General features: G+C 43.2%; 1 protein-coding gene across 1 annotated transcript in view; it reads left to right on the top strand.

Moving 5' to 3' along the window:
* Positions 1 to 24,293, top strand: part of SAE1 (SUMO1 activating enzyme subunit 1) — a 50,764-nt gene that overhangs the window by 21,303 nt on the left and 5,168 nt on the right. The window contains exons 6-7 of the mRNA XM_031963886.1: positions 6,568 to 6,673; positions 24,107 to 24,251. Of these exons, the coding sequence (XP_031819746.1) occupies positions 6,568 to 6,673; positions 24,107 to 24,251 (251 nt within the window). The remainder of the gene's footprint in view (positions 1 to 6,567; positions 6,674 to 24,106; positions 24,252 to 24,293) is intronic.

The following is a 24,293-nucleotide window of genomic DNA, read 5'->3' as shown; positions in this document are numbered from 1 at the left end:
CAGACAAATTGCCATCTGGGTACATCGCTTCCAATTTTAAAAGCCAAGTGTGAGATTTGACATCTATTTCCAATAAATTTTCTCTTGCTAGATTTGGCCCTGTATTCTAAAGTGTGATTTTTTTTTTTAAAAGGCAGTCAGGATTAAGTAATTTGCTTAGGGTCACAAAACTAGTAAGTATCAAGTATCTGAGGCCATATTTGAACTCAGGGCTTCGTGACTCCGGGGCTAGTGCTCCTTGATGGTTTTTTCTCTGATTTGAATTTGACATCTACTTGTTACCAGTCTCTTTGAGCGTGGTGTGGAATGTGCATTAGATGAATCATATCGTTAATCCAGGTTCTTCTTAAAATGTTAAGTAGCACAGCGCCAGTTTAGTCCCTAAGCATCGAATTGGTGGGATGACCCTTTGTATCTAGTCATTGGGCTTGCCATTTTGAATCCATGTAACCACTGTTGTAACCACATCTCTCCGTGTTGTCCACAAAAAAGAACACAAGAGACTTTGTCCTAAGCTGTGCTAAAACCTAGATTAGCTGTGTCTGGGGCATTTTCTTCATTTAAGTTTAATAGCTTCATTTCTCCCTCACCCTCTAAAAAAAGAAAAAGGCAATGACATTTTTAGTACTGTTATGCAGCCTGCTGCCACCAAATGGTTGAGGAGAGGGAACCCAACCAGGATCTCGGGGTGAGGAAGTAACTGGAGACACAGATCAGAATGGGGTCACAGAATTGGAGGGTTGGGAGGGACTTCTAATCCCAGCCTCCCACCCAGCATTGGAATCTGCGTGGTAATGTCCTGAACAGGTGGTTTGCCAGCTTATTGAACGCTTCCAGTGACTCACAACTCCCTCTCTGCCAAGTTGGTTGAATAGCTGAGAGAACGCAGAATAGAAAGTTCTGCTCTATATGAGACAGAATGAATCTCCCTGTGAGTACACCCCATTGCTCCTGGTTCTGTTTCTTAATATCCAAAAGAAGTCAAATTTTTCTTCCCATGACAACTCCTCAAGCATTTGAAAACAGTTTATACATTATTCGTGAACTTTCTCATGCTTATTAGGAAATACTTGCCTGTTTTCTTTTGCAGAATAGGAAACTGAGACCCTGGCTTTCCATCACATCACTATTTAATGGGTAAAAGCAAAAACTGGATTCCAGGTCTCCTCCTAATCTGGTATTCTTTCTAGTAATAATAATAATAATAATAACAAAATTAGAAGCAGCTAATATTTCTATAATGCTTTAAGATTTGCAAAACATTTTGGATCTGTTTTATTTCTTAACACTGTGCATTTGTTATGGAGTTTGTTTTATTATTGTTGTTATGGAAGAAAGTCTGTGCCTTGCTTGCCCCCAGGGTTACATTACTGGAAAGCTACTAAAGAGGGATTTGAACTCTGATTTTTTTGGACCCCCCCCAGTCCAGCACTTTGATTGCTATGCCTCACCTTCAGTGTTTGTTGACTTAATTGAACATGGAAATTGTGTAAGTAGGTTTCATTTAGTTGCTATTTGAAACTGTTGAGGTTATGAGATGTAGTCGGACGTTTCCCATACCAGGCCACCAAAATGGTGGCGTTTAGGGTTGACGTATATTGGGGTTACAAGCCAGTGTTGTGAATCATTTTGAAAAAATTGTAAGCATAGACATCCTCCAAATCAAAGGACAAAGATTTTATTACACTGCTAAGAGTATAATAAAATCTTTGTCCTTTATTATCACTGCTAAGAGTGGGCCAAATGCATAAAGATTTTTAACAAGTCTGAGTTTTAGCAGTTAATAAGAGGAGAGACAAGTTCCCTAAAAGTAATCAGAAAGAAGATGCCATGAGACAGGCATACCCCATAGTGGGCTAACCCTAAAAAGGAGTTTAGTGTCCTAAATGGAGTTAGCGGGGAATCAACCATATCAGCTGGCTCTCTGATGGGCTGCAGTAATTGTGGGCTTATGATGGTTTTGTTGCTGCAAAGAATTCAGCTAAAAATTCTACTGAAGATCTCTACCTGGTATGGAGCTGTAATAAAGTTCACTTAAACAAAGGGCCACCTTAAGGCCAGATAATTTCTGCTCCTCTCTGCTTGCCTCCTGGAGTAGCTTGACTTCCAGATTTATACAGTAATTCAGGCTTTCTCTGCCAACGCCCATTCAGTTACCCTGGACCTCATCAGAGCCATGTTCAAAATTAACATAATGTCTATTTTCCAAGTTAGTGTAAAATAAGTGGGATAGTCCTTGAAACTCTTAGTTATTTTCTCTGCACCCCTCTTGTACCTGGCTAAATAGGAGTTGCATAATCCTATAAATATGCCCAAGTGTCTACTCTATTACATACCCAAGAAGGACTTGCCCAGAGAAGATGTCAGCTTGCACCGGCAGAGGGAGTTTGCTCATAGCTACTAAATTGGCCAGTCCAACACTCAGCTCTCTCCCTATCTCTGTGAGCCACACTTATGCTATGTAAACTTCCCCTATCTGTCATCTGACCCTTAAATAAATTAGTCTAGCTTTGGTGGAGCTGCTCTGTGAGCACTCCTTGGTGTCTGCTCTGGTCTGTACTGGGCCGAATCCGGCAGCAGGACAATCGGGTGCTTTGTGTTTATTACCTCCTTTAATGACAACGTCCCTCTGAGACAGATCACACCAGTGTTAAATCATTAGTTTACAGCTTAGGCTTCATTTGCTCAAGATGTCCGTCCCCTTAAGTGAGCGGGCCAGGACCTCTGTTCTGTTGAGTGCTTATCTGTTTTATTTCCATTACTATGACTCGGTAGTAAAGACTGGGATTTGGATAGCTCTGCACTTTGCTACAGGTGTGACCTGGGACAAACCATCTGCTGTGGGCCTCAGTTTCCTCTTATGAAAGGAAGAGGTAAGCTAGAGTTCTAACGAGCTAATCTAAACTGGCTGATCCCGTGAAAACAAAAGCAGTATTTGGAGACGGAAGGGTCCCTAAATAAACTACTCCAAATTCCTTCTTTTGTATACAAGGCTGTCAAGAGCAGAATGGGTTTGTTGACTTACTCCTAGTCCCACGGGGCTAAGTCAGAGCACCAGGGTTCAAGACCAGGCAGTATTCTTGTCCCTTCTGCATTCCAGTGAGCGTGATTTGTGGAAGAGAAAGATAGGAAATGGGTGCTTTAGGGACTTAGATTTAGAGATTTACTCTAAATTCTGTCATTACAATAAATATGAGGTCTTAATTGATTGTCTGAAAGATGTACTCATGTCTAGTAATAAAGAAAAATGCTTTTCGTTTGCTCCCATGGGATAGGTGGGGTGGAGGTTCTGGAAGAAGGATTTTTCAGATAAAGGTTCTGAGGCCCAGGGCAAGTAATGAAGGGATTCGTCCAAGGTCAGCTAAGACTGAAACATGTGTCTTCTGATTTTGAATACTCTCCTTGAGACTTTCCTAGTATTTTCTGGATGCTGTAGAGGTACTAGATGAAATCCAGCAGTGCAGGGAAACTGCATAAAAAATACGTAGTCACAATAGTAAAAACAAACCTAGTAAGATGACTCTTACAGGTTTTTTTCCTTGGGAAAGGGCCAAGTGATGCCTCTGAATCGATGTTCATAGTTTTTTAACCTTGGGTTGGAGGGGAGGAGAAAGTAAGTTATCTTCTATCTGATTGCATGCCCAGACCATGCAGCTAATGGTTTGGCTGCTCCTGTAAGACTTCCTTAAGAGCTGTCTGGCAAACTGCTGTAGTATTCAGCATCACTGGGTTAGCTCTATCTTTTGAGGTTATGCCATTTGCCAAAAGTGCTAGGGCAGCCAAACAATCTATGGTGTGTCATATAGCACTGTTTACAATGTGTTGGAACCACTAGGCAGCAGCTGTGGGAAGGAGGAAACCCATGTTTGTTTAATCTTCTCCAGCAATTTGAACTTCTTTCTGCTTAAATCATCTTAATACTACTTGGATATTGTGATAGAGTTGCTTAATATACCAGATATTCATCTTTTTGCATATGTTAACAGTCTTTAAAATTATCTTTTTCATTTTTAAATAAACTGACTCTATGTAAACTTTAGTTAGGCTAATAGTGGATTTTGTTATGGTTTAGTTTGGGGCTTGTTTTGATAACCAGCTCTCCAAATTAAGTGACTACTACTTAAGTAGTCATAGACAAGAGGAGATTTTCAGGTGAAGACATTGATGTTGTGAAGTAGTGATTCTGGCAGAACCCAGGAATAATGAAAGGGGAAGCTTGATACAGTGGCATTCTGAACCACAAAAGAAGGACTGAGTCAAGGAGTTGAGCAGCTACAGACATAAAAGCAAGATTTTTACATTCTCCAGGCTACTTGGATGAAAAGGAAATAGATGAGGAGTTTGAGAATTGTCTCAGCGGGTCAGCAGAGTGGTGAACAATAGTGAAGGAGGACTTCCTTTTTCTGGGCATCTATTAGACCTTTCTCTGACTAATAGATAACATTAAATAATTTTTTGGCTTTTCTAATGGTAGTTTTTTTTCCTTAGTGGTGGGATCACTTAGGTGAATTGCTGTTTTCAGTTTGCTTTTTGCCAAGAAATAGGGATTGATTGATTGGGATAGAAGTGATTATTTTCTTGAAGAGAAGTGACACTCTTTTTTATTGTGTGAGATAGAGGAAAGGGAAATTGAAAATACTCCAATATCCACTCTTTATTCTGACTGGGAGAGAAAAAAAATTTAACAGGAATCAGAGAAAGGATTTGGAGGATCCTATGGCCTACTGTTTTACAGGGGAAGTCACCAGTGTGGAATGAGAGGCTCTTAAAATTTATGTTTTGATGCCACAAGGAAACAGTTCTGGTGAGAAAGGAAGAGGAGAATTGTCTAAAAAAGAACAATTTGGATGTCCAGAGAACTTAGTCAGATTTTAAAAGCACATGTACAGAAGCAGCACCCAAGGGAAGAAATCAAATAAAAGTGTGGCCTGGTCCTGTCAGAATAGTTCTTAGTAACCTGGTACTAGTAAGGATGCTGAGGGAGAATGAAGAGGAGAGTCACAGAATGGCTGGATATAGCTTCGGCTTGGGAAATGGGACAGTTACAGGTGACAGAGGAAAGGCAGCAGTGCATCTGAGGATCTGCTTTTGTCTTCTCTGCCACATAGAATGATCTCTGACCTGGAGGAGACCTGGAGGAGACAGAACGGAAACAACTAATAAGGACTTGTAAAAGTGGGGAGATTCTAGGAGGGGACCACACTGTCGTAGACACACACACCCCACCCCCACTCAAAAGGACTGTTGGGCATATTGCTGCACTACTTGGAGGAGTCCTTGAAAGATCAGGATGTTATGAGAGGTGCCACAGCGTTAGAGATGGGATGACTTGCAGCTTTTAGGAGAGACATGGCAAAATTCTAAACCATGTTTAAGAGGCTGCTTAAGAGTCAGCAGACTTTGTGATGAATTGGTTGTGTCAGACAACCCCCTTTCACAGAGGTAGATTTAGACTCAGTATAAGGAGTCTTCCCAGTGACTGGGGCTAGTCAGCATCGGAAGGGCTCCCTTTGGCAGATTGTCACCAAAAGTCTGCAGGCCCAACCTGGAGGACCGCTGGTTGGCCTGTGGGAGGAGGCCTGGCTGCTTCAGGTCTGGGTTGGCTTCTGAAGGTCCTTTCTCCACAGTAAGTCTGATGGAGCCTGGGGCCTGTTCCAGTCCATTGTCCATTTTATTTGTAATTCTTGGTTTAATTACATCCAAAGTTGCTTGAAATGTAGGGACTCCTAATGGGTATTTGGCAATCTTCATTGTGTTGACTGCAATTTCGCTGGCTCCTAGAACTGGAAGGGACTTGGAGGTCATCTTGTATCCCACTCCTTGTGAAAGGGAAGGATGGATGAACAGATGCCTGGGACACTTCCCATGACAAGTAGCTCATTCCCTCTCAGGAAGTAGCTGGTGCCATTTTCAGCCAACCCTTATTAGGAAACTTTTGCTCTTTATCTTTTGTTTGCTTCTGGTTCTCTTCTCAAGGACCAAAAGTAATCAAACCTGTCCTCTATGTTTTATTTGTGGAAGTATGATAAGACTTTTAAAAACAAAGGATTTGGGACTTAACATGAAACTAACTGTTCAGATGACCATGTAAGTAAGGTCAGACTCAGAGAACGCTGCTGTTTTTATTTTTGGACTAAAGAAACTGAGGCATGGAGATTTTCTTCATTTGGGAATTGGATGCGACCTTAACATTGCCTGATCAAAGCTCTTAATTTTACAGAAAAGACATTCATTCCCAGAGAAGGGAAATGAGTTTTTCAGGGTCAATGGTAAGTAGACAGTGGAGACCAAGAATAGAGATAATTAGAGAGGTTTCCCGACACTGTGTTCTTTCTACTGGGCTGGGCTTGCTCTGCTTTCCCCAAGAAGAGCAAAACTGTTAAAGGGCCAGGGGTTGAGTATTGCCTCTGCTTGTCTTTGATTCACATGTCCTGCTTTGGCTTCCTTGAGAATTGTAAAATGGACTTAGCTGGTGGAGTTGTTCACTCCTAGGGGAGAATCTGCTTGCATGGATCCCAGGCTCATGTGTTTTGTAGTTAAAGACAGCTTTGGTTTTTTGTCCCGCAGAAAGTGCTTTTCTGTCCATTCAAGGAGGCTCTGGAGGTGGACTGGAGCAGTGACAAGGCCAAGGCAGCCCTCAGACGGACCACTTGCGATTACTTTCTGCTCCAAGGTAAAGCCCTGCCCTCCAAAAAGGTCGCGCTGGATGTGCTTGTTGGCTTGGGACGGGCTTCGTGCAGATACCCCGAGTCCCTAGCAGGCAGCGACCATTTTCTCTCTAACCTGCTGTAAGTCACCTTACTGTCTTGCATAGGACACTGGTGTGATCTGTCCAGAAAATGCATTTTTCCTCTTTTATTAATTGCTTACCCTTTGTTCAAAGGAAGTTAGAGTCTTCTGTGGCAAATTGTCTCTTTAAAATGGTCTTTGTATGCTTTAAAAGAAGCAAATGATCTGTGGGTGACCTTAGAGATCATTTAGTCAAACCCTATCGTTTTACAGATGAGAAAACTGAGGCCCAAAGAAAGGAAGTCAGGCTGTTTGGGTTTGATCTTTTTTCTCTTCCTGTTTGTAGGATTTGCACTTCCACTCACACTGTTCCCCTCCCTACTGCTCGGGAAATTTAGATTTTGATGATACATTTATTCAAGTATTGATGACATTGGTTAGATGATGTAATTGTTTCATTTCCCAGTGATGGCTCATGGTGTGGCGATGTGGCAGTGACCTAGTGACCTAGAGTTTAAAGTTACAAAGAGAATGCCAACCAAGTCGACTTCAAAGACTCTCCTCCCCACATCAGTAGCTGCAGGGATGAACTTTTTGGCCCAAGTAACTTGCAAATAACCATCTGCGAAGGGGTGGGGAAGTTCAATTCTAAAGGGAGCACCATCACATCTAGAGAGAGTAGTCAACACTGGCACAATCAAGCCTTAGTCAACTAAGTCAGGCCCTTTGATGAAGGCGGAGACACTGAAAACACTGCCTTCAGGGAGCTTCTTTGTTTTTTAACTTTCCCAGCATTGGGACTTCTGTGGTCTTTTCAGGCCTTGGAAATGTGGGAATATCACAAGATTTGGGGCAGAAGAATTGAGTTTTACTCTTGTCTGTGACAGCATTAAATTTTCTCATTTTTAAGAATGTAATAATAAACAGTAAAAAAAAAAACAAAAAAAAAAAAACCCAACAACAATAAAGCAAGCAGCAATAAACTACTTGTGGAATTTTAACCAAAGTAAAGAATTGATAAGAAAAAACTTAATAGTCTCTCCTCATTCCTGCCTATCTTCCACTCACTTTCCAAAATGATCTTTTTAAAAATCCAATTTATTTTCAGTTTTTCATGCTTTCCCTCCAACCTCTTCTCTGAGTCTATCTCTTCTCGATCTGGGGGTGGAGAGCATGTTTCAGTATGAATCTTCTGGAACTAGTTGGTTCCATCTTCAAGCAGAGTTCCTAAGCTTTTCAGTTAAGTGTCTTTACGGTATAATTGGTATCAGTTTGTATTGCAGCAGTTCATACATATCTTTCCAGGTTTTTTACAACTGTCACCTTCATTATTTTTTTTTTTAAACCATCATTTCCTATAGCACAATAGCATTCCACCATATAAATATACCACAACTTGTTCAGCCATTTCCCATTTGATGGGCATCCCCTCTATTTTCAATTCTTTGCCATCATAAAAAGCTGCTATAAATATTTTTTGTATTTATAGGTTTTTCTCATCTTTTTCTTTTCTTTTTTAATGGGTCTTGGCTATGGACAGAACTACTGGTGCATTTCCCAGAATGAGTATTTGTACTGTTTAATAGCTTTGGAGATATCTCTCTATGTTTCTTTCCAGAGTCATCAGACCAGTTCACAGCTCCATCAACAATGCATCACCAGGTCTCTATTCCCACAGCCTATGTAGCATTTGTCATTTTCCCTTCTTGTCTTGAATTTCTTTGTCTGAAAACTTTGACCATTTATCAATTGAGGAATGGCTCCCAAGTGATCTTAAAGCACCATGTCATCCCCCCTACTTTTTTATCTCCAGTGGCTCCCTGTTACCACCTCTTTTATAAAATCACATGGCTTTTAAAGCCCTTCATAACCTTCCCTCACCCCCACTTTTCCAGTCCTCTTACACTTCACTCCTGGAGCCAGTGACCCTTGTTGTCCATTTCCAGAATGCCCTCCCTCCTCTCCTGAAGTCTCTGGGCTTCCCTGGCCATATTCGTTCGGATCCACCTTCCTCTGCAGGAAGGCTTCCCACTGTGCGCCCCTTGACCCCTTCCCTCTAAGATTACCTTTCCTCCATCCTGGCTGCAGCTTGTTTGCACATAGTTGTTTCCCTCTTGACTTTCTGTTAGATTGTGAGCAGTTTGAAGGCAGGGATTATCTTTTGTCTTTCTTGGTATCCCCAGTGCTTGGCCCCATGGAGCCAGGCTCCTAGTAGGTGCTTAATAAATGCTTGTCAGCTGACTGAGAAGGGGCCTCAGCTCATTGGGTGGGCACCCACCCCCCCTTTCTTAGAGGAGGCAGAAATGAGAGCAATGTAATGAGGGCCCATCTGGGAACAAAGGGGGGCCACCAGTTCATTGAAGAAGTCCCTATACTGCCTCAGAGGGTGTCAGGCTCATAGGAAAAGATGTGTAGGAAGGGCTGTGTGAATGTCATTCCCTGTCATTCCTTGTCATTGGGAAGGGTCTCATGGCTGTCCTGAGTTTTGGGAAGGGATCATGCAATCCGGTCCTGACTTCATGGCCAGGATAGCGGTCTGCTAAAAGGATTCAGGGCCTTGTCAGGTATTGGGGCACAAAGAGAAGCAGGGTATGGCTCCTGCTGTCCAAGGGGAGAGACAAAGTGCCGACATTTCAAGATTGTGGGTCATTTCAGAGGGAGGCACTGACATTAAGGGGGTCAGACAAAGCTTCTGGGGGGGAGGTGTCTTTAGCTGAGACTCGAAGGGAGCCACATCAGCCCAGAGGCAGAGATAGAGGGGGAGAGCTTTGTGAGGGTGCCAGGAGGTCAGCGCCAGAGACCCAGAGGACCCAGGGAAGAAGGTAAAGTGAGGGGCAAGAAGACTGGAAAGACAGGAAGGACCAAACAGGAGCCTGTATTTAGTCCTGGAGGGGACAGGGAGCCCTGGAGTTTATTAATCTAAAGGGTGACATGGGAAGAATCCAGTAAAGAGAGGTTTAGCCTTTGGCCAATAAGTAATGGGGCTGGTGGACATCAGAACTGGGCCTTTAGGCGCTCCTCACTGTGTGCGCTGCCTGGCCTGCAGCTCCAGCCCCACCTGGCCCCTTCCTGGGGCTGCCTGTTGGTCTCTTCACCCTCAGAGCTATGCAGGATTTGTGACTCTCTGCCCCTCCTAAAGCAGCCACTCTGTTCTTAGGGTGGTGGCCGTTGGGATGTGTTTCCAGTTACCACTGAGATAGAGCAAAGGGACGCTCCTGGGGCATTTTTTCCATTAGATTGTGCCCAGCCCTTTGAGCTGAGGGGTCTTGAGCTTCTTTATTATTCTCCCATAGCGTGTTTCAAAACACCGAGGCTGAGCTGGTTTCCTGTGGCAAAAAGTGGACTTTGATTTGTTCTTTTTTGAGGTTACCATGAGTTTATCAAAACAGGAGTGCTAAAAATATCAGGGCTGGTGTGGAAACGTTAACTTACCACAGTGAATAATAACACAGTTGAACATAGAACAAAATAAAAGGGACTTTGCTTATCACTGAATGCAGGAAAAATCAGTTCACTTGACTTTTAAAATGTTTATTTCAGTGTGCTCATTAGACAGCAGCTATAAGGAGGATGCAGGAAAGTGCTTGGGTAGGAAAGATTTGGTCTTTACTGACTGGTCAGTACAGCAGTCCAGGATGGTTCCAAAGGACTTGGGATGAAAGATGCTATCCATCTCCACAGAGAGAACTGTTGGACTCTCTGAGTGCAGATTCAAGTCTACTTTTTTCACTTTGTTTTTTTCTCGCAACATGGTCTCATATGGAAGTATGTTTTTTATGATTTCATCTGTATAATTGAGATCATATTGCTTGTTTTTTCAGTGGGTGGAGGAGGGACTGGAGAGAATCCAAAGCTTAAATTAACAAAAAAAAATTTTTTTTGAAAAATAAATTTATTTTTTACAGAACTGAAAAATTCATCTTTTAACAACTTAATGCAGCTAGGTGGCGCAGTGGATAGAGTGCCTTGGTGGGAATGAGGAAGACTCATCTTTCTAAATTAAAATTCAGCCTTAGATACTTAGAGATTTGAGATCCTAGGCAAGTCACTTTACCATTTGCCTCAGTTTTCTCATATATAAAAGGAGCTGATGAAGGAAATGGCAAACTAGCTGTAGTGTCTCTGCTGAGAAAACTCAAAATGAAGCCAAACTGAAACGACTGAATAGTAATTTCTTAATGGGTGCCCGCTAGTAGTTTGGAGTTATTTTGATCAGAGTTTCTTTGCTTGTTAGTAAATCTCAACACTTTTTCAGATAGTTACTAGATACTATTAGTAACTAATAGTATCTTTCTTATCTTCAACTATATATATCAAACCTTTTCATTTATTTTTTGTCATGAATTTGACAGATATCAGCTAGATATTTATTTCTCTCTTTGTAAAACTTTCAGTAGCAAATGCTTATCTCTAAAGAGGAAAAATAAAATACTTAGGTATATCAGAATGTTAGTAGTCCTCAAGTACTCACACTTCCCCTTTCCCAAGACCTTGTCCATTCCCATGTTCAGGAGCTCCAGAGTTACTCTGACTGATGACATTTGTAGCCTTTGGTTTCTCCCTGCCTTAATATTTCTAATAATCTTTATCCTTAGCGTGACTTATGATTTTTGCACTCCCAGCACTTCCGCCCATGCTGACTCTTCCCTGAGTTGGTTCAGCCCTCGGCTCTCCCGGTTTTTTGAAGCTGTTGCCAGGCACCTCTCGCCACACCCCAGACCTGGTCATTCCTATTATTTACCTCTTCTGATTGGAGCTGTTGGGAGTCATGTCATGGTTTTACCACAAATTTCTTATACAGGTAAGGCCGTTCCTAACCAAGGTCCCTCCTCTGGAGGCAGAGGATCTGGGGTCGGATCTGGGATCTGGGATCTCTAGCACACTGCCTGTGTGAGTGAGACTGTCAGTGTCAGTACCCATCCCTCCTCAGGGTCCTCCTTTGTCCAAGGAAATCCTCTGGAGAAGAGCCCTCTGGGTGGATGTGATCCTCCCCAGTCAGTCCTCTGTCCTGCTTCCGGCAGGGATCTTTGCAGACTGACTTCTTTCCTTCTGCTCCCCACAGCTCTCCTTCTCGCAGACCATCTCAGCCAGAGATCATACCTCATCATCAGAATATTCAAGCCAGTTGCCATATTCTCTTTTCTTCTCAATTCTATTGCCTATCTCCATCACCCCCAACTTGGACATCTAGAAGTCTATTGGATAGAGTTGTTGGACTCAGAAGTGGGAGACCTGGAATTCAGTCTGCCTCAGAAGCTTCCTAGTTGTTTAACCCTGCATAAATTACCCACCTGTTTCAAAAGATGAGGACCACTGAGATAATAGATATAATAGTGCTTTTCTTAAAGTGCAGTATAAATGTTATTGTTGTGATAGCCATTTCCTTTTTTCTCCTACCATCTAACAAGAGAGTGGTCCACCTATCTACTAAAGCTCAATCCCTTTCCTTCCATCTTCTCAGTCGGGTGCCCCACTGTTATTCCCTCTCTTGAATCTTCACTGTCTGTTGGCAGGGATCCATTTCTATCTTTCCCTGTGCCCTACAAAAAACTGTCACTAGAACTGACCCTCCAAGCTATTGTCCTGCAAGTCTCTTCCCTTTCTCAGCCAATCTTGATGCTCATTTCGTTGGCTTCCTTTTCTTATGCAGTTTTTCAAACCCTATGTAGCCCTTCCAGCTCATTATTTATCTGCAACTGCCCTCGCCAAAGTAACCAATGATCTCTTAGCAGTAGTTTTTCCATTCTCACTGTTCTGGATTCCTCTGTAGGATTTTGTAGTCTTTATACTTACCCCAGAGGGACTGTCCTCTCTTGACTTGGAGGATATTTCGCTTTCCTGGTTTTCCTCCTGCAGATCTGCCTCTTCCTTCCAAATCTCTGGATCTTTACCTCCCTTTTCTGTCTAGACTCCCTGGGTACCGTCATGTACTTGTAGGGTTCAGGTAGCATCTTCCTGCAGATGATGCCGGGATCCTTTGATCCAACAGTGTCTTTGTCCTGACTCCACGGCCTTTTGGACATCCACATCTTAAACACAGTGGGTCTTAGGCAGAAATCACCATCTTTCCTTCAAGCCTTCCAGTGCCACAGGCTCACAGTATTTGTGGCATTCTCTCAGCCTGGCCCACCCTGTCAGTTGCCAGATCTTGTTTCTGTCTCTAACAAGTCTCACATGAATCCCTCTCCTTTTGTTGACACAGTCACCACCTTAGTCGGGGCCATCACCTCCTCTTCCCTTGACTATTGCTGGCCCTTCTTAGATGGTGTTCCTACCTCAAGCCTCGTCTTAACCCCCATCTCCACAGGGTGCCCAGTACAGATCTGATCATGTCATCCTTCCCCTCTGGGGTCAGCCACCAGCTCCTCTGTTACCCGGCCAGTAATCATTCCTCTCCCCAGACTCTACAATCCAGCAACACTGGCTCCTTGCCATTCTTTTACACAATAGTCCTTGTTCTGCGTTGGATGTTGCCCAGGCTTGGGATGTCCTCCATTCTTGTCTCTGCTTCTTGTAATCACCTCAAGGGCCACCTTCTACAGAAGCTTTCTTCCCACACTCATGCCCTCAGTTCTGAGTTCCCTTCATGCTCCCACACCTGAGGTTACCTTTCCCCCTTCTTGATAGGTATCGTGTATGTGCCTATTATTGTAGCTTTTCCATGATTGACATTCTAGTAGAAATGATGGCCTTTGTGTTAGGGAATGCTTATAAGAAATTGTACCCTGCGGTTGGAGCAGAGTTGTTAGCAGGAGGTAGAGAATAGGCATCGTACTAGATTTGTGTGGGTGATTTCAGGATGAATGTTCTGTTGAGAGCATGTCTGAAAAGTTTGAAAAGGGGAAAAGCCCTGATGACCATCCTGGGGGAACCAGAAGAGGCCTGAATGGCCTCACTTCCCAGAATCAGGCCCACTGAGGCATGATCCCATTCCATCCAAGTGGGTTTACTTGCATGACCATATCTGCCTGTCCCTCGGGGTCCTTTAAGGGTTCCTCACACTTGGCTCTTCTCCCATTGGATTAATTTCTTCAGGTAGGACAGTCCGTTTGATGGCTGAATTCAAAATACAATTAAGCCTGGGTTGCCTCGATCTTGGGCTCTTGCCCAAGGAGGCAGCAAGGTCCAGTGGATGGATGTCCAGTTCAGGTTCGGAGGCTCCTTGGTCTGACCTTTTTTCTCTGTGACCTTTTGGAAATCTCTTGACCTCTCATCAAGTTCAGATTATTTCTCAGTCACATGTGATGGACTCGACCTCAAAGACCTCAGCAGGCTCTTCTTTAATCTTTGGATCCTCCTACCTTGACTCCCGAGGACTTGGGCCCCAGCTCCCAGTTCATTTTGGCAAACAGTTTTTCACAAAGCATTTTTACCCCTCATGTCACCCTTCACAAGCTTGTATAAATGTAGGATGTAGACATATTGCTGTCCAGAGCTTGACACTATGATTGGGGAAACGAGGTCTAGGAATGGAATCAGCTGAACTCTTGTCGATCTGAAGCTGTGACCAAGGATGTGGCAGAGTGGCAGCGTCTTTACCCCCAGCCTTATCACAGATCTGTGGCAACGTGGGGTTGGCTAATGTAGAAACCAAGTTTTGCTCCAAGAGACTACAGTCATTCAGAAAGGAAGCAGTCACAACCACATCGAGAAGGGAAAGAGCCCAACCATGGGCGACTGCATCTTTTTTTCACAGCCATCATGCAGGAAAGCCTGCCTTAGTTGTCGGCTAGATTCTAGCTGGCGAGGAGTGGGTGCCTCAGTCCTGCCTCTGGACCTCTGCTCCTCAGCCAGACAAAGGTGTCACGGGGGAGTCGTGTGCTCCTCGTGGTCATGTGCGGCTCAAGTGCCGGGCCTGCGAGGGTCACTGTATTGTTTGCCCGGTCACCATCGGCCGGTTGGCCCACCCCGACCCCCTTCCTAGCAGGGCTTCTTGTGACCGAGAAAAGCTGCTGCTCGCAATGAAGGGTGCCCTGTTGGGGACTCTCCCTGCAAACAAAAGATACTCTTTGGAAACTGGAGACACTGATGGGACCAGTACTGAAAGGGCTGCTGGGGCCACGTGCCGCCTCCGTTTCTTTTTGACTTTCCCACTTGTAGCAGATGCAGCAAAGAGTGCCCTTTCCTCATGGGAGGGGTGGGCATAGTGTCATTTGTAACAAGCACAAACCATATGGAGTGAGAGCCAGAAGGGAAAAAGGCCCCTTGCGAGGTTGAACAGCTGGTCTGTACCCTGAAGAGAGATCTTTCATCAAAGAGGTGTCAGAACGACGGGGGGCACTTTTCCCAAAATGTATGTAGGACTTCCCTTCTGCCGGGTCAGACCTTTGTTTCCATGTTTGGTGTTTCCCCAGATACTATCTTATGGCCACATCCACTTGTCCGACCTGAGAGAATGCAGTGCTGGACACAGGGCAAAATGCTCAAGGGCTGAGTCTCTGGCCGTGTGCTCAGGTCTCATTCTCTTCCTTGACCCAGGCAACATTTAATACCATTAGCTACACTTCCTTTCCCTGGGAATTCCCCATCTCTTTTTGTCTGTCTCTGTTTCTTTCATCCTCTCCCTCCCTTCCCCCTCATCTGTCTGTCTCTGTGTGTCTCTCTTTTCTCTCTCCTGCTTCCTGTCCCTTCCTCCCTCCTCCTCTCTATTTCTGTGTCTCTTTCTGTCTCTCTCATTCTCTTCTGACTGTTGCACTGGGGTTCCTCCTACTCTGTGCCTCATCTCTGACCATCTTGCCACACGATCCTGCAGCCTCATTGTGTGAGCAGCCAGAGTAGAGCAAAGCTTTTAACCAGTGTAAGGTCAATAATGGGAGGCTCTCGTGGCAGTTAGGGGAGTACTTACTGCCAGGGCCACATATTTCTTTTCCCTCTGTGGACCTATTTTTTTCCTTGCTGAAGTGCTGACTCTCAAAAAGAGTTAATATAGCTTTGTTTGCTTTCCTAAAAATAAGGGGGTCTGCCTGGCTTCTTTCCAGAGGCCCGAGATATTTTCAGATGTGGTCAGTGAGGTATGTGTCCGGTGCCAGCCTGCCCAGTTAGGATCATCTCAGCAGAAACTAACAGGCAGGGGGTCCCGGATAAACATCCGAGCCAGCTGCTGCCCGTGCTAGGTCCTCATCTTGTCGCTGATCTTATTTCTTTCCAGGATGGCAAAGCTTTGGCCTGACTCTTCAGGTTTTATCAACCACTAAACTAATAGATTCTTTGCTTAAATGACCAAGATGTCTCCATGACTTGCAGGGTTCCCCGGGAAGGCTGAGCCAGCACATGTGAGCAGTTCCTTCTGATTTGCATCTCCAGAACAAGCGAGTAAATATGTCCATATGGGGATCTCCCAAAAGGTGTCCTCAGCCAGGGCTTCCACAGTTTAAAATTTAGGAGGCCAAATGACTTCAGCACTTTCATTAGTGATGTTTCTTCTGAATCAAACTTAGGCTTTGGGTTTAGGTTGAGAATTAACTCGAATTGATTTCTATAGCTTAAATTCTTGCAGAAAATCCCTACACAGACATCTGTTAAGCACCTACTGTGTTCTAGGCACTGAGATGGACCTTGGTGATACAAAGGCAGAAATGAGATAGTTTTTGCTTTTAAAGACCATCCTGTCTATACAGGGAAACAACATGCATATAAATAAGAGTATACAAAAATAAGCCCCCTCCTCCTCAAAAAAAAAAAAAAAAATGACAAGGTAATTTGTGGTATGGGAAATACCACCAGCAAAAGCACTCAGGAGGCCAGACATGGAAGGCATTATGGGAGGGTGATGAAGGGTTGGTTGTTCCCAAGAGCATGTGGATGTCTACAACAGGAAGGGCAAATTAGGTTGTGAAGGAGCTTTTAAAAAATGAAATTTTCATTCTGAGCACCACAAAAAAACATTTCCACGTGTGCAGCAGAATTTTATAGAAAATTTAGTGAAACAGAGTCTCTTCTGTATCTCTTGCTTTAAAAAACAGGTACATAAATTCTCCACCTTTTGAAGTCATTGTGCCAGTTGGTGCTGCTTTCTGAACTTTCTGCTCTTTTTGACATCTTAAGAAATATTGCAATGCCTTTCTTTTGGGGGACATCACTCTTGTTAAGTCTCCCTTCCCAGTAAAAAATAAGAGAAAGGAGGAGGGGAAAAACCAGGGAACTGGGTCCCAAAATCAGTGTGAAGGTTAGCTTTGGGGCTGCTTCCATAGCTGGCTGTGCTGCCCAAAAGTCTCTGAAGCAGTTCCCTCCTAGGTAATTGGGGATAGCATGTTAGCCAGCCATTGCCCAGTTGTCTAAGACACTTCCAAGGTGTCTTGTCTGTCTTCTGAGGTGTTGTAGGTCTTTCCTCCTCCTTTGCAGATGAGAAAGTTCATTTTGCCAGCAGCTCCTTCTTGTCCCTTATCATGTTCTTTCTACCCCTGCCCCATCCTCACTTGTTTCCCTGGTGAGTCTGATGGATTACTTGCCCCTCCCCGTTTTGTCTATTTCAGATAAGAGAGGGTCATCTCATACCCATCTGGCCCTTGACTCCTGCATCTCCTTCCCTTCTCTTTTTCCTCTTTAGAATCATCAGAAGAAACCAATGCAGCTCCAGCTCTTCTGGTTTTCTCATTTAACTCTCTTACTAGATAGCTCAATGGTACAGTGGACAGAGGGCTAGGCCTGGGGTCAGGAAAACCTGAGTTCAGATTCTGTCTCAGACACTTTCTGGCTTTGTGACCCTAAGTAAGTTACTTAACTCTTGTTTACCTCAGTTTTGTCATCTGCATATAATAAAGAGATATCATGGCCTGCCTCCCAGGGTTGTCAGGATAAAATGAAATGATACTTGTAAAGCACTTGGTAAAGTTCTCTGTAGATGCTAACTAGCTCTTATTATTAACATGACATTAAGATTCTAAAGAGACAGTGGGGTTTTGTTTTGGGGTTTTTTTTGGTGTATTAAATTCTAAATGGAATGTATTTGTTCCTAGAGATAATAAAGGGCCACTTTTTTTTAAGGCTATTATTTTGTTGTGGATGAAGCATTAGAGAGGGAGGAGAGACTTGGGTCAGACAGACCAGCTGTGAGAAAAGGGAAGTTAAGAAATTTCAGCTTCAGAAAGTGCCATCTGCATCCAGAGAACTGTGGAGACTGAATGTTGAATCAAAGCATAGTATTTTCACCTTTTGTTGTTGTAGTTGTTTGTCTACTTTTTTCTTTCTCGTTTTTTTTTTCTATTTTTGAGCTGATTTTTTTTCTTTTTGCACAGCATAACAAATATGAAAATATGTTTAGAATTGAATGTGTTTAAACTACATCAGATCTCTTGCTGTCTTGAGAAAGGGGCAAAAGAAGGAGAAAAATTTGGAACACAGGGTTTTGCAAAGGTGAAAACTATCTTTGCATGCATTTGAAAAAATAAAATACTGTTAAAATAATATTTTAAAAAGACATTCCATCTTCCATCCTCTCCTCTCCATATCTTCCTCAAACGTAGTGGGCCTGAGGAATGGACAAGGTCTACACCGTGTCAGTGTCTCTAAGCTCATCTGGACTTCTAAGCTCATCTGGACTTAGCCAGTTCATCATTCCCTCTTTAGTCCTTGACTTTCAGCCATAAGAATGACAGCCACCAATTTCCTCATGATTAGTCTGAGGTTGCCCTACTAGCCAAGCAGGGATTTGTGACGGAATTTTTTCTAGTGATCAACTACTGGTCAAGAGAAAAAGTGAGAGAGGATAAAAACAGATCTGAGAACCTCCTCTGCTTTAGCTACCTGGCCAAGTTGCCAAATACTTTTGCAGTTAGATAGCATTAGTGGTGGAAGAGAGGCCCTTGTCATCATATGTGGTCATAGGAATTTCTAGTCCTTGTTCTATCATGTGACTGAGTATCATTCACTGTGTGATGCTTGCCACCAGCTTGAGGCAAGGGAAGGCTGATATCTAATTCTTTAGTACCTTTAAGTCATTTGGCAGACACCAAGAATTGAATGAGTGCCTATCTATGTGTGCCAGGCACTGGAGCCAAAGAGACCAAAATTAAACTACCTTTGCCCTTGTTGTGTTTACATATTGTCAGAGGAAGCAGTGGAAGCACCTTCCCCATGTGCAAGGGAATCCCAGAAGAAGAGGAAGATCAGAAAATGCCTTCTGGAGAGAGGTGTAGTTGAGCTGAACTTCGAAGGACATTTAAGGAGGAAGAGTGCATTCTGAGTCTTAGGATCAGCTTAGGTAAAGGTACAGTGACCACAGGCAGAATGAGATGCTTTATTTTGGACATGTTGAGCTTGAGATAACTATAGAACTTTAAAATGTCCAAGTCAGTGGGTTGTAACAGGCTGGGCTAGGATCGAGATCAGGACTCTCTGAGGATGTCAGTCATTTGCCCATTCGTTGTAATTCCATCCACGGGAACTAATCTTGTCACCAAGGGAAAGAGTGTAAAGTGCAAAGACAGGAAGAGGGCAAGCCCTAGACAGAAAAGGCTACCTGGAAAGGGGGGGGGGGGGGGGGGGGGGGGGGGGGGGGTGAAGTGTGCATTTAGAAGAGCAGCTTTTACTGATTGGGATGATCAGGGAAAGGTCTCCTAGGAGATAGGGCCTTTTGAGTTGAAATTTAAAAGATGGGTAGGTAATAATAAATAATTGATGAGTAGGTAGGCACTCAGGAAGAGAAGTGACATTTTCAACATAGGGAATGAAGAACAGGCAAAGGCTAAGAATATATTATCTCCTCTGGGACCAGAGAGTAACCCAGCGTAGCTGTCCCAGAGAGTAACCCAGCGTAGCTGTCCCAGAGTTTGGTAAAGGGAGAATGAAGGGCTAAGGCCCGAAAGGTAGCCTGGTGCTAGGTTATGGAGATGTAGACGAAATTCTGGGCATAAGATTTGGAGTTAGCAAGTCATGGGACACTCGTGATAGTTTTGCAGTAGAGACCAAAACTGGCTAGTTCTGCATATTATTCTGGCAGTGGTGTGAAGGGGAAGGAGCACCTGGAGAGCCTGTTGCAGTAATCCAGTGGGATGGGAGTGAGGGCCTGGGCTGGGGCAATAGCTAAGCACATTGCCAGGATATGGTAAGTAATGAGCTAGGAGAAGGAAGGGAGAGGCAAATGTGTCTACTAGCTAGTAGTGAGTGAAACATTGGGATGTTCAGAAGCCAAGGCCAAACCTGCCATTATCAGTCATATCACAGTCATATTGGTTGGTATTAGCAGAAACAGACCCAGATTTGCAACAAAGACTCTTTATCTTTAGCTCAGTTTCTGGCTCATAGTAGTCAGTGAACATTTATTGACCGACTGATAAGGGAATTCTCTTCATGTCTTTGCTAGGCATGTTGAGGGCATATATCTTGTTAGGAGCTATCTGGTCCATGAATGATCCTTGAGCTGAGGAGCAGGGGAAGAGAATCCTCTTCTTTGTAAACTAATAGGTTCCAAAATTTAGGAAGGCAGGAAGCACAGACAAATTAAAAAGAGCAGTTGCCATAGTGGGTCATAATCCTTCTGGCAGTAGCTCCAAGCATTGGTACAGGATTACAAAGTTCACCAATATTAGGGTTCAAGTCATATCCGAAATTCTGTATTATGCTGTAACTGATGACCCAGGGACAAATAATTATCTCTCTTCCACCCCTTTGAAAGACCTTGGAGGAGTAAAGTAGCCTATCCTACTTCCAGCATTGTGGAAAGCTCAGATTTTGGGGAAAGTTTTGTGACCACAAGCTTCTTTTTAAATTTCTATATGTCGTTGCTGGTTCTGCTCCTTCAGAGCCTAGTCACTCTCTGGGGAGAATCCTTCAAGTACTTCAGGATATTTATCATATACTCCTAAGTCTTGTACAAAGATGTTGTCATTCCTTCAGTCTGTCTTCATCTGTCAGATATCCATCCAAGCCCTCAACTGTCCTGATGACTCTCCTCTTGGACATTGGATGCTTCATTATTGTTCCCCTTAAACTTTGATGCTCGAACCAAACACTGTCCTTCAGATTGGTGTCACCAAGGCTGGAGGCTGGTGACATGAGGATTATCACCACCTTACTCCCATCAACTCTTAGGGTTGGAGGTTGGGACCTCAGAGCATCCTCACTGTTGGGTCATGGAGCTCACTAAGACCCTCCAACTTCTCAGACAAATGCTGCTCCTGTACTTGGGTAATGAATTTTGGGGCAATCAAGGGTAAAACTTTACACTTATCCTTAATTACATTTCATCTTAACAGATTCAGTTTAATGCCTTAGCCTGCCACAATCTTTCTGGATCCTGACCATCATCCTAGATAGATTAACTATCTTTCCCTGCTTCTTGTTACCTTCAGATTTGATTAGTGCACCTCTATGCAAAAAAACAGCATAAAGCCAAACAGATCCTCGGGTACTGCCTAGGACCAACCACTCTTGGAGTATGACCATTCTGAATTAATCTAACTGGATTACCGTCTAAAGCCTATTTTCTACCTTTCTCACATGTGTGTATGAGATCAAATACTTTGTTAAATCTGTAGACCTGATAGACCAGCTTAATCTTGTAGAAAAGATTGACCCGGTGAAGCTTTTATGATTGTCCTAGAATTTTCACCTGAAAAGAAGGGATGCTTCAGTCTGTAGACTCCAACTCATGGTATGTCTGCCAGTTTTTCTGATAATCTCTGGCATGGTTTAGCGATCGTATCTGCTGCTTCTTTCAGTAGCCAAAAATATAGTTCATTTGAGTCGGGCAACTAGGTGCTTTATTTGATCTTTGAATATTAATTCCTCGTTAATGATTTTTTCCCCCTCATTCTCCTTGATGGAGAAAACCAATGTAAAATAGTAATTGAGCATATCTGATTTCTCTTTGTTGTGGTTTATCATCATTCCTTCAGAACCCTTGATTTACTACTTTTCCACATTTATTTAAGAATTAAGAATTGTCCTTGACTTTCCTCATGAGCGTCTCAGCTCATTCTGAGCTTTAGAATTCCTGGCACTCTTTTTACAAGATTGTGCCCTGTTTTTTATTCATCCTCTCTTTTTTTTCTCTTCTGAGGGGTCTTTATCCTGGGTTAATGAGTTCCCTATGTACCTACCTATCAGTCACTACAGACAAACTCCCCTTTTCTCCTCATTAGAATTGTTATTCTTTGTCTTTAGAATTTCATTCCTGAGTTTCCCATCCCTACTGGCCTGACTTCCCCTGAACCATCTAGGGTCCATGTCAGATTATTTTCTCTCCTCTATCATTGTATCTCAGAGGGAGCAAAAACCTTCCTTCTTCCAGGGACTAAGACTCCTTTCTTCCCTCCCTCACCTCTCCCCGCCCTTTTCAGTTTTCCTTTTGTGTGTGGCCTTCCCCATTCTTGTGTTAAAAGTTTTCTGAGGGCAAGGCAGAAACCGCCTTTCTTTTTCTGATTTATTCATCCCCTAGCACTTAGCACTGTGTCTTGCACTTAGTAGTTTGTTAAGAAATATTTATTTTATTATAGTTCTCCAAGATTCCCATCATTTCCAACCCAACTATCAGATCCAGAATAAAAATTTCATTTGTTGGTTCCTCTACCTTTTGAAGGATAAAATTACATTTCGGCAAGTCATGTAGTTATTCTTCATATGAAGCATTTTTAAAACTGTTGAAGCCCCATTTTTAGCTTGTATCGCTTTTCAGGATGATGAATTTCATACATTCACTCCTTCCTTGGTGAAAAGGTAGGAGTATAAAAGTTTGTGGCAAATGGTACTCAAGCACATCGAGACCTACTTCGTATCTTACATATGGGGGAAACTTTTCCAGAACATGGTTAACTAAGTTACCTCAGGTCTTTCAAGTGGGGTTTACATCCTTGGCCTTCGACCCTAAATCGGTGCTCTTTTTTGACTACAGCATTCATTTATTTGCGGCAAACCTACCCATCATAGATTTAGCGAAGCACTGACATACAAGAATTCGGTGCTTTGTCTAGTCATTTAGACAGTGTACCCACTTATTTGTAGAAGCTATAGAGCACATATTCTCCATTGGTTTTTTCAAACTGAAGATTTCTAATCCATTTAGTCTTTTCTCGTGTGATACCTCCTTTTTCTGTCCTCATGCTCTGATGAACTAATTCCCTTGAGGTGCCACAGAAAACATACACTCTATCTTCATATTCTGATGTAAAGGGAAGATAATGATATTTTTTATAACATTTTCTGACCTATCACTGATAAAGTAAAGGATACTTATCACTAGCCCTTCGGCCACCAGCTAATTAGCCTTTCCCCTCATCCTAATAGCTCTTGAAAGATATCTTCTCTGGTCTGGCATGATTTCCTATCAAGGTGAAATCAAATATATCTCCAGATATCTCAGTGGGGCTTTAAAAAATATTCACCAGTCCTTTCCACTATAGTGAGTACACTAGGACAGTGTTTTCTGGAATAGTATACACTCTCCTTCCAGATCCTTATTTCCTTTTTTTCAGAATCCCCTTATCTTGTAGTTTGCTTTATTTTTCTCTGGCTGGTAATTACCGTACATGTGCTTTTATTTCAACTCAAACATTTATTTAAGCACCTTCTGTGTGCCAGATTTGGGCAACTGGGTTGTTCATTGGTAAGAGTGTCAGGTCTGGAGTTAGGAAGGTCCTGAATTCAAATCCATCTTCAGACACTTTTTAGCTGTATGAGCCTAGGCAAGACACTTAACCCTGTTGCCTCAGTTTCCATATCTGTAAAATGAGCTGGAGAGGGAAATGACAAACCCAAGAAAACCCCAGATGGGGTCATGAAGAATCAGACAAGACTAAAATGACAAAACCACTACAAAAGCATGCCACGTAGTTTTCTAAGCACCACAGATTCAAAGAAAGGCAAGACCAGTCCCTTTCTCAAGGACCTTGCAATCTAATGGGGCAGCAGCATACAAATCCTTACATAGATACAAGACACATAAAGGATAAGTTGGAAATGCTGTTAGAGAAGATATTCATAGGCCGAGAAAGGAGTCTTACAAAAGGTGGGACTTTAGCTCAATCTGAAAAGAAGACAAAATTAGTTCTAGGGCGGTCCTTGTGTTTGAGAAGTTCCAGTGTATTGGGTCTATAGATTGTATGTAGTTGACTGGGAGCTCCCTGAGGGCAGGGTCTGTTGCCTTTCTTTGTCCCTCTGGCCTCCTTGGGGCACTTAGACATGCTACTTGACCTACCCTAGGAAGGAGAGCACTGGGAAAGGGGCAGCCTGTGAATGCTCCTGGGCCTGGAGAAGGACCTTCTTGTTGGAAGAACAAGGAGCCCCAGGTCACTCCAAAGCTCTTTCCTCTTGGTTTTTCTAGTGCCCACAACACAGTCTTTTGCAAGTAACAGGCACACAGGAAATACTACTTGAGGGAAAACATGGAAATTCTTTGTTAAAGAGGTTTCTTATGGCATCTATCTTTTCTTTTTTTTCTTAGTGCTTCTGAAATTCCGTACAGATAAAGGGCGGGACCCTCAGTCAGATACTTACGGTGAGGATTCTGAGTTGTTGCTTCAGATCCGAAATGATCTACTTGAGTCCCTGGGGGTGAATCCTGATGTGCTTCCTGAAGACTTTGTCAGGTAGGTCTCTCCAACGCCACCTACCCTCAGAAATCTCTCAGG

Source organism: Sarcophilus harrisii, chromosome 3 (assembly GCF_902635505.1).
Source record: "Sarcophilus harrisii chromosome 3, mSarHar1.11, whole genome shotgun sequence".
In the NCBI taxonomy this organism is placed as follows: domain Eukaryota; kingdom Metazoa; phylum Chordata; class Mammalia; order Dasyuromorphia; family Dasyuridae; genus Sarcophilus; species Sarcophilus harrisii.
The sequence above is the reverse complement of the archived record's forward strand: the minus strand, read 5'-3'. Positions and strand labels throughout refer to the sequence as shown.